Below are 10376 nucleotides of genomic sequence, written 5' to 3' on the forward strand. Positions count from 1 at the left end.
ACTTTATTTTTATGACAATATGCCAAAGTATCTTAGAGTGTACCCTCAGTGAGAGGATAGGAAATATACACAAGATATATATACACAATAGCAAAAATATGCAGTATAGTCTTAGAAAACAGTGCAAACAATGTATAGTTACAATAGGATGCAATGGGGAAACATAGGGATAGGGGCAACACAAACCACATACTCCAAAAGTGGAATGCGAACCACGAATGGACCCCAAACCTATGTGACCTTGTAGAGGGTCGCTGGGACTATTAGAAAATAGTGAGAGTTAGAAAAATAACCCTCCCCAAGACCCTGAAAAGTGAGTGCAAAGTGCACTAAAGTTCCCCTAAGGACAAAGAAGTCGTGTTAGAGGAATAATGCAGGAAAGACACAAACCAACAATGCAACAACTGTGGATTTCCAATCTAGGGTACCTGTGGAACAAGGGGACCAAGTCCAAAAAGTCACAAGCAAGTCGTAGATGGGCAGATGCCCAGGAAATGCCAGCTGCGGGTGCAAAGAAGCTTCTACTGGACAGAAGAAGCTGTGGTTTCTGCAGGAACGAAAAGGACTAGAGACTTCCCCTTTGGTGGACGGATCCCTCTCGCCGTGGGGAGTCGTGCAAAAGTGTTTTCCCGCCGAAAGAACGCCAACAAGCCTTGCTAGCTGCAAATCGTGCGATTAGCGTTTTTGGACGCTGCTGAGGCCCAGGAGGTCGCAAATTGGACCAGCAGAGAGAGGGGACGTCGAGCAAGACAAGGAGCCCTCTCTGAAGCCAGTAGCACCCGGAGAAGTGCCAGAAACTGGCACTACAAGGATGCGTGAAACGGTGCTCGCCGAAGTTGCACAAAGGAGTCCCACGTCGCCGGAGACCAACTTAAAAAGTCGTGCAATGCAGGTTAGAGTGCCGTGGACCCAGGCTTGGCTGTGCACAAAGGATTTCCGCCGGAAGTGCACAGGGGCCGGAGTAGCTGCAAAAGCCGCGGTTCCCAGCAATGCAGCCCAGCGAGGTGAGGCAAGGACTTACCTCCACCAAACTTGGACTGAAGAGTCACTGGACTGTGGGGGTCACTTGGACAGAGTCGCTGGATTTGAGGGTCCTCGCTCGTCGTGCTGAGAGGAGACCCAAGGGACCGGTAATGCAGCTTTTTGGTACCTGCGGTTGCAGGGGGAAGATTCCGTCGACCCACGGGAGATTTCTTCGGAGCTTCTGGTGCAGAGAGGAGGCAGACTACCCCCACAGCATGCACAAGCAGGAAAACAGTCGAGAAGGCGGCACGATCAGCGTTACAGAGTTGCAGTAGTCGTCTTTGCTACTATGTTGCAGGTTTGCAGGCTTCCAGCGCGGTCAGCAGTCGATTCCTTGGCAGAAGGTGAAGAGAGAGATGCAGAGGAACTCGGATGAGCTCTTGCATTCGTTATCTAAAGTTTCCCCAGAGACAGAGACCCTAAATAGCCAGAAAAGAGGGTTTGGCTACCTAGGAGAGAGGATAGGCTAGCAACACGAAAGGAGCCTATCACAAGGAGTCTCTGACGTCACCTGGTGGCACTGGCCACTCAGAGCAGTCCAGTGTGCCAGCAGCACCTCTGTTTCCAAGATGGCAGAGGTCTGGAGAACACTGGAGGAGCTCTGGACACCTCCCAGGGGAGGTGCAGGTCAGGGAAGTGGTCACTCCCCTTTCCTTTGTCCAGTTTCACGCCAGAGCAGGGCTAAGGGGTCCCCTGAACCGGTGTAGACTGGCTTATGCAGAATTGGGCACCTCTGTGCCCAACAAAGCATTTCCAGAGGCTGGGGGAGGCTACTCCTCCCCTGCCTTCACACCATTTTCCAAAGGGAGAGGGTGTCACACCCTCTCTCAGAGGAAGTTCTTTGTTCTGCCATCCTGGGCCAGGCCTGGATGGACCCCAGGAGGGCAGATGCCTGTCTGAGGGGTTGGCAGCAGCAGCAGCTGCAGTGAAACCCCAGGAAGGGCAGTTTGGCAGTACCAGGGTCTGTGCTACAGACCACTGGGATCATGGGATTGTGCCAACTATGCCAGGATGGCATAGAGGGGGCAATTCCATGATCATAGACATGTTACATGGCCATATTCGGAGTTACCATTGTGAAGCTACATATAGGTAGTGACCTATATGTAGTGCACGCGTGTAATGGTGTCCCCGCACTCACAAAGTTCAGGGAATTGGCTCTGAACAATGTGGGGGCACCTTGGCTAGTGCCAGGGTGCCCTCACACTAAGTAACTTTGCACCTAACCTTTACCAGGTAAAGGTTAGACATATAGGTGACTTATAAGTTACTTAAGTGCAGTGTAAAATGGCTGTGAAATAACGTGGATGTTATTTCACTCAGGCTGCAGTGGCAGGCCTGTGTAAGAATTGTCAGAGCTCCCTATGGGTGGCAAAAGAAATGCTGCAGCCCATAGGGATCTCCTGGAACCCCAATACCCTGGGTACCTCAGTACCATATACTAGGGAATTATAAGGGTGTTCCAGTAAGCCAATGTAAATTGGTAAAATTGGTCACTAGCCTGTTAGTGACAATTTGGAAAGAAATGAGAGAGCATAACCACGGAGGTTCTGGTTAGCAGAGCCTCAGTGAGACAGTTAGGCACCACACAGGGAACACATACATATAGGCCACAAACTTATGAGCACTGGGGTCCTGACTAGCAGGGTCCCAGTGACACATAACAAACATACTGAAAACATAGGGTTTTCACTATGAGCACTTGGCCCTGGCTGGCAGGATCCCAGTGAGACAGAGAAAACACCCTGACATACACTCACAAACAGGCCCAAAGTGGGGGTAACAAAGCTAGAAAGAGGCTACTTTCTCACAAGTGGTAGATATGCAGCTGTGGTAGAGAAGCATATGTGGCAAGGGAGGAAGAACTTCTAGTTTATGTGATGCTTGAGCTGTAGTAGGAACTGCAATGGTATTGGCATTACAGGCATATAGGGCCTCATTCCGACCCTGGCGGTCATGGACCGCCAGGGCCGGGGACGGAGGAAGCACCGCCAACAGGCTGGCGGTGCTTCAGGGGCAATTCTACTGCCGCGGTCAGAAAAGGGGAACCGGCGGTTTCCCAACGGTTTTCCCCAGCCCCAGAGAATCCTCCACGGCGGCGCTGAAAGCAGCACCGCCATGGGGATTCCGACCCCCTTCCCGCCATCCTGGTCCTGGCGGTAACAACCGCCAGGAACAGGATGGCGGGAACGGGTGTCGTGGGGCCCCTGGGGGCCCCTGCACTGCCCATGCCACAGGCACCAAACTCTAAATCTGGCCCAAAGTCCAACCTAAAATGAAGATGCTTTAATTCAGTCTCTATTGGCCCCGATAATGTGATCCATGGAGTAAGCAACATACAATTGAAAAGAGATGTTTGAGTAGCTGGGTTATTCTCCTTTTGCCCTACCTCCTCCTTGACCCTCAAAGATTATTGATGGTTAGCTCTTGGGACTGACACAAAGGCATACCACTCACTGGCAAGATGTTCTTGTAAGCGTTAGAATGCTTCACTGCAAAAGGTTCAAAAACCCTACTCTTATGTTAGAATAAATGTCCTGCTACCATTACGACTAGAGTATTGTTGAATGGCAGAATGAGGGCCAAATGTTACATCAGTCATTTTTTGCTGTACATGCCAGTGTTTAATTTATGCCTTTGGTTGCAAGGGGTGGACTTTAGGAATAGGGACTTATTTCTTATCACGAGACTCAGAGCAAAATAAAGAGCATATGGAAAAGGAAAAAGAAGGGTGGATAAAATGATAGGAAACCACTAACAAAAGGGGTATACCTGCAAGAGTGTCAGAGAGTCAGGGTGGTGGAAGAAGCAGGCAAGAAGTGGAATTATGGAATGAAGACTAGAAAAAAATAGTGTTCGTAACTATGGTAATCGGCAGAGCAGGCAGTGGGTTTCTTGGAAAAACTTTGGACCCGCCTCCTTTAAGCATTAGTACCACCTAATGGCCACTTCTCTGGGACTTCTTGTTATCACTGTGAAAGAAGGGAACTTCGCATTCCTTTTTGTGCTTTTGATCAATATATTACTCATCTATGGTACTTATCCCGTACCTGCTCAAAAAGTAATACTGACACGTATTAAAGGCTGCTGGGATAGAAGGGTAGGTGGTAGTAACAAGATGGTTTGTGAGGTGATGAAAACAGATACATCAGTGCATGCAGATTCCTCACAATTCACCAAAACTGGATAGCATCATTACCTAAAAGGCTCCTAAATGTATATAATTCACATCAAACGTGAACTAGCAGAGGAAAAACAAACACATCACAGACTCTTGTGTAGGAAATCAGAGACACTGTTGCCCAATCAAGGTATGCTCCGCTTACAACAGCCATGGAAAGGTAACTGTGTAAGAGTCAAACAGCACACAAACATAGCAGCCATCTTCGAGCTGGGTGCTCGCTTACATAAAATGGACCCAAAGCCTGAATATTTCTGTGAACCCATGCTAAGGTTCACAAACAAACAGGTGGTTTATATTGTACAGAAACAGCGGACTCCATGAAATGAACATGCCTTGATGGATATTTGGAAACTATTGGTAATTATTTTACTAAAAATGCATGTGCTCAACACAAGTGGTAGTGGGTGGGGACACGTATGGTACAGGTGACTCTGATGGCAGGAGGGCCCTGGTAGTACACACGGAAGGAGGGAGCTGAAGGAAGAAGGGGTGGGGCAATTGTGAGAGGGTGGCAGGCTGAGAGAAGAAGTAGCACACGGGAAGGAGTAAGGAAGATCTGAGACGGTGGCAGGAGGGGAAACAAGGAGCACACACAGGAAAGAGTGAGAGAAATATGAGAGGTGGCGGGGAGGGGACAAGGACCATACAAGGGAAGCAGTGAGAAACAGAAGAATGAGAGGGGTTGATGGGACAGAAGGGGTGAGTGCACACAGTGTAAAGAGAAAAACCGGCTGGAGAGAGGAACAAATTAAATACAGGGAATTAAGTCAGCAGGAGGAACAAAGGGTGCTATAATTGCAAAATAGCCCCTCATGCAGCTCAATGCAAACACTCCAATCAGGATGGAATGATAGCCCTAGGAGCCAATAGCATCTGCTAAGAGAGTGCAAGTCTGCTTAAAAGGGTCTACAGATGAAGGAGGCGGATCGAAATTCCTCTCCAAGTTTGACAGCTGTACTGTCAATCCAGGCCTAATATTTGAAGTTCTGCACCATCAGGTGGAAAATTTAACAAGTGTTTATGTTAATTTGACTTCTTATATCCCCTTAATCAAAAACGACAACTCTCTGGTTTTTAAAAGAAGCAGCTATCGTACCGATAGATGAAAATAATCTCAGGTAACATCCTCAAAGGTACCTCATTTTGTAATGAAAACATCATCATTAGCGTAAACATAATCATTAACGTTGCCTCGTCATAAATGCAGGGCAGCATTGATTTCCTTCGATGAATCATTGAATTGCCAATCAATTCAGCTCCACTTTTCATTTTTGATTTGCATTATTCAGGTCAGATACCTCTCTATCCAAGGGTTGCCTGAGCCAGACGACCCCTGTGTCACTCTCCACGGCAAAGAATCTTCGGGCTTCTTCCCCCACAACACCGTAGACCAGTACGTCATCGTCTAGATCCCGGGCGATCAGCTGTGTCACCGAGGAGCCTGAGGATGGGGAGAGAGAACGAACCATTAAAGTCACAAGGGAGAGATAATATATTAAAACCGCCATATTGTACAGCAGCGAAAACACATATCCCTACAAGTCAGATGTCGAGATGGAAGAATCTGAAAGGCGGACATTATCAGCTGTCAGCAAAGCTCTAATTTTGATGACTTATCCACGCATTTGCAGAGCATTATCACTGCTGACAATTTTTCCGATTTCAGAATCCTAAACAGCAGTTACACCACTAAGAGCGTCTCCCTCTCCTACATAGTCTCTTGGTCCCCAATCAATTGGCAGTGACCTTTCAAGTGAACAATAATTAAAGGCACACTTTTATTTCTATTTTGAAAAGGCTAGATCTGCGCAGTTATAGGCAGCCTGTGTTCACCTGCCACCAGCTCCCGATGATGCCAGGATGAAAAGAGGTTACGCAATGCTCGCATTAAAGTGACATTTTTAGATACCTGCTGGGTTTTCGCTCCAGTGAAACTTCTTGTCATTTAGATATGCAATTACAACAGGTGACTGTCTGACTCCAAGAAAGCGTCCCTCAGACGCAGAGCCCAGTATAAGACTACTCATCAGCTCGACTAAATTACATCTCGACTCCATTGCCCCTTCACACTATGTCACGATATAAAGGTCGATAATATTGACCTTTGTCTATAGCACTTCCACAATATTGGACACCACAACTTTATCAAGGTAGGCATACATATGAAATGTCGATTTACTATTAAGTCTCGACACGTACTTAGCAATATAGTAGTAGTCGATATCTCTGGAGATTTATACTAAACAGTGATATCTTTAAATAAACCTCAAGGAGTGCAGGATGGAGGAAATGGCGTAAGCCTCGGCCCTGCTTTTACGTACATGTGCTTTATGTGGTCAGCCATGAATCACCAAGTTTTAACCTTTTTTAACGAGTTCTCTGACTGAAAAAACTGCACCATAAAGTGTTTTATCAGGAAATTGTTTTGTGAAGCATTCACAGTCCATAGTTATATCCATACATATATTCAGATCATGTTGCGTTCTTCAAATAAAAGTGAAAAACACCGAGATTGGAGTAGGAGGTATTCAAAGTTTATATTACACAACCGTATTGTCATGGAGCTGCTGACTGTGGGCCTTCCCGTGGTTCGTGGAGAACACTGCTTTCCCTACGCATTCAATCTTGTTTAGTTTTCTCTTATGGGTTAGCAAGGGTAAAACACGAGCATTTTCTATGCAAGACCACACCTTGCTTAACTTTTATTTACAAGTACTATGAAACCATGCTCCTGCAATATCTCACAGGCATTTTTCACCTGAGTTCACACCTGAGTCTGCTTTCTTCATAAATGATGCAAAAAAAATACATATACATACCAAATTTCCAAAATCCATGTTTTTATTAAAAAAGGCCAACTTGAGTTGATCCCAACAACTTTTGAATGCTTTTAATAGTTTTGTTAGAAACAATATACAACTTTGCTCACTCAAATTGGGAATGTACACAGATAGGCAGGCAATTTTAAGAATCTAGCCGGATCTCCGTGAAAGGTAATGTCTTTTAGGGTTGTTCTTCACTCTTTCTAGAATTGTGTGAAATTGAGGGGCTTTCCTTTGCAATTTTCAGGAAGTTCTATGATTCAAGAAACTTGCAATTTTTTTTATAGTACAGGAGAAAAGTTACACATAATAGGTTTAGCACGAGAAAATCTCAGCAACTTATTTCACCATATTATGCACTCTGCCAATCATTTTATGTTGTGTGCCCATGCTTACCAGTAGTATTGTCAGTGTATCGTAATCACACAATGGTACCTAGTTCAAACATGAACAAACTTCCAAACCTTTGTTTGTTTACCTATTTCTTGCCAGTGCCTTCTCATCAGCAGGTCCTACTCTCTTTAGCCCTAATCTTTCCTGTAAATTCTATCAGCTGTTTTATCAGTAGGAGAGAGTCAAATATATACAAGAGAGCACCCAGAAAACATTGTTTCTCTTATACTAGCTATGCGTTGGGACAAATATACTAAGCATTTTGACAGTTGCAAACACCCTAATTCTGTGCATGCAGCCATTATTTTTTTTTCTAATGTACTATCCCAATTTTAGGAGTCTGTAAACCATTACCCACTCATAAAATGTGGCTGCAATCCAGTACCAATTTGGTATTGGGAAGGGGTGTGCTGTAGGTATCCCTTCCAAATACCAAGCTGGTTTCATGTATCACTATTTTGCCATTGAAATCTGGTTACAGAACTGTAAACTACCAACTCCTGTGTTAGAGAGTTAAAGCATTTGTAAAAGGTAAGAATCCCCTTTGGGACTTCTTTCCCTTTGATAATCTTAAAAAGAGTTGGTTGGGGTATTCACTGGCACAAGGACAATTGTCAATTCTTAAACTTTTTACAAAAAATGCAACCTGTATTTCTTTTAGGAAAACAGAAGGCATTTAAAGAACGTTTTATTTATGAGAGCCAATCATAGATGTGGTGGTCTACTGATCCCACCATTCCTGTGATGGCTCATCAGAGTGAGTTGCAATTTGAGAGCTACCTCATTAATATTAATAAGGTAGGTCGATTTAAGATCCATTCAGGATTAGTTTTTGCTAACTTCTTTACTCATACATGTGTCTGTATGCCAAAGATCTTTCTTATCAAAACATTGCTGGTTGCAATTTGAAACAAAAATTTCTGAACTGAAAATAATAGTTCTGTTCTCAAATTTTACACAAATGTAAAGACTTTAACCACAATTTGTTGTCAAATATTATTATATTTGTCTCAATATATTAAAGTTATTTGAAAATCAGTAAATTAATTTAATGTGCATGCTTCAGATTCACTGTTGCCAACTCTGTAATATATAATACATATGTATCTCACAGCTATGATACAGAATTCTGACTAGGCTATTTATTTCACATTTTATATTTACTCAAATCAAACATCAAGGTTTACTAGGTCAAGGGCTACAGTCGCATTATAAGCATACATATTTAAATGATAGTCAATCCTCCAATATTCTGTGCTTCCATCAAAAAAGAATACAGTTGGTTGTTATTTTTATACATAAGTATGGGAATAATGCAATTTTCGTTAGCAATAATTCCCTGAGTACATTGTCAAATGTAGATGAGAATGTAGAAAATAAGGAACATTTTTCCACAGTATCTTACAAGCAGTCTTTATAATGTGTGTTCTGCAGGAAACAGGATTAGAAATGGACCAAGAGAAGGAAGGCAAAGGGAACACAGTCAAAGGGAGTCAGCAGGGGAGTGAGCTCAACCTCCTCATAAAAATATGTATTTCTAGTTTGAGTTAAATTAATTATACACTTTGTGGATACACAGTTTTTTGACATGGTCTTGCAAAAAAATTGTAAAATAGCCTGTACTTTACTGAGATGTCGTTATTTAACTAACCTTAGTAGAATGGAAGGCTGAGATGACTTTCATGAAATGTTCTTTTTAGGTAATTATATGAAATTTTGGAGAAATTATGCAAAATTACGTGTAATTGCCTGAAATGCAAAGCTTCCATCTGATGCTATATTTTATTGTGAAATGTGTCTGCGGTACTTTTTTGATGCAGGGACACATTTCACGCACACAAAAAAAGTTAACTTTTGCCATGAACGGCACATCATTTTATACGACATGGAATATTAGCTTAAGATAGGAAATTCTGCATAACACTTGTAATGTGAAGTAACATAGGATTAAACCTTGGTAATGGAAATATTGCCCAGGCCTAATCAGATCAATGTGACCTGCAGTATCGATACATATCTGCATTAACCCACTATTATTTAGCATCTGACCTAGATGAATGCTTTTGTGGAGACCACAAGCACACCCAACACAAGAACTACTCTGGATTTTAGAAGTGGTAAGTACAGTGATAGACACAGGGCTCCATTATGGAAATATTGGGCAACTGTCTCAAGTGCCACCATTAATGAGGGACGTATTGATCCTAATTTTATCTAATATGAGTCATTCGCCAGGAGAAGAGATGACAGAAATTTATCAGATCATCTAGAATGCACGTCTCCAGAGAGATCAAGAGAAACCTATGAGTCTATGTTGGACTACTGTTTTACATTTATTTTCCTGTGTGAGTTGTTTCATTATTTTATTTAAATTAGAGGTTCTCTGCCCCTCACATTAAAAAACATTCCAAATGTAGTGATGTTAACCTAAGGATGTTATTTCCAAAGACCCTCGTCTTTAGGAAATAAGAGATTCTGTGGATGCATGTGAAAGTCACATGAATTATGTTGCAAAGTATGGCTTAACCTTACCTAAAACTACTCCTGTTAGTCTATTCCCTTTCGTGCCGTGAAAATGGGAGATTAATTTGAGATACTCAGTGAAGGTTGAGTGTTATTCTTTTCTGCTGGTATGTCAAATGTTTTTTAAACCCTCATAGGCACAGCACATTGAAACAATGACCGATTTGCTTCACCAGTCACAGCACAGCCAGTGGGTCAAAGTGCTAAAACGTGGGGTGATGATGTTGTTTGATTGGGTGGAGGAGGCATTCTGATTGCCAATCAGTTTATACAAATCTTTTCCAGGTCACAGCAGGGTGAGGGAGCATGAAGCCAATCAGTAGCCTCAACTTCACAGTGCATGACAAACGAACACCAACAGCCACTGGAAGGGGATGCAGGTAAATATCACTTGCTGTCAAACAAAAGAAATTCAGTTGTAGACATAAAGG

The 10376-nt window shown here is 43.2% G+C and overlaps 1 protein-coding gene across 1 annotated transcript in view; it reads right to left on the reverse strand.

Moving 5' to 3' along the window:
• LOC138301758 (cadherin-23-like) overlaps nucleotides 1-6264 on the reverse strand; it is a 1629754-nt gene extending 1623490 nt beyond the window's left edge. The window contains exons 1-2 of the mRNA XM_069242267.1: nucleotides 6117-6264; nucleotides 5506-5648 (exon numbers count right to left, since the gene is read on the reverse strand). Coding sequence (XP_069098368.1) covers nucleotides 5506-5648; nucleotides 6117-6264 — 291 coding nt within the window. The remainder of the gene's footprint in view (nucleotides 1-5505; nucleotides 5649-6116) is intronic.
• Between the last annotated feature and the right edge of the window lie 4112 nt (nucleotides 6265-10376).

This window comes from Pleurodeles waltl, chromosome 6, assembly GCF_031143425.1.
Source record: "Pleurodeles waltl isolate 20211129_DDA chromosome 6, aPleWal1.hap1.20221129, whole genome shotgun sequence".
In the NCBI taxonomy this organism is placed as follows: Eukaryota; Metazoa; Chordata; class Amphibia; order Caudata; family Salamandridae; genus Pleurodeles; species Pleurodeles waltl.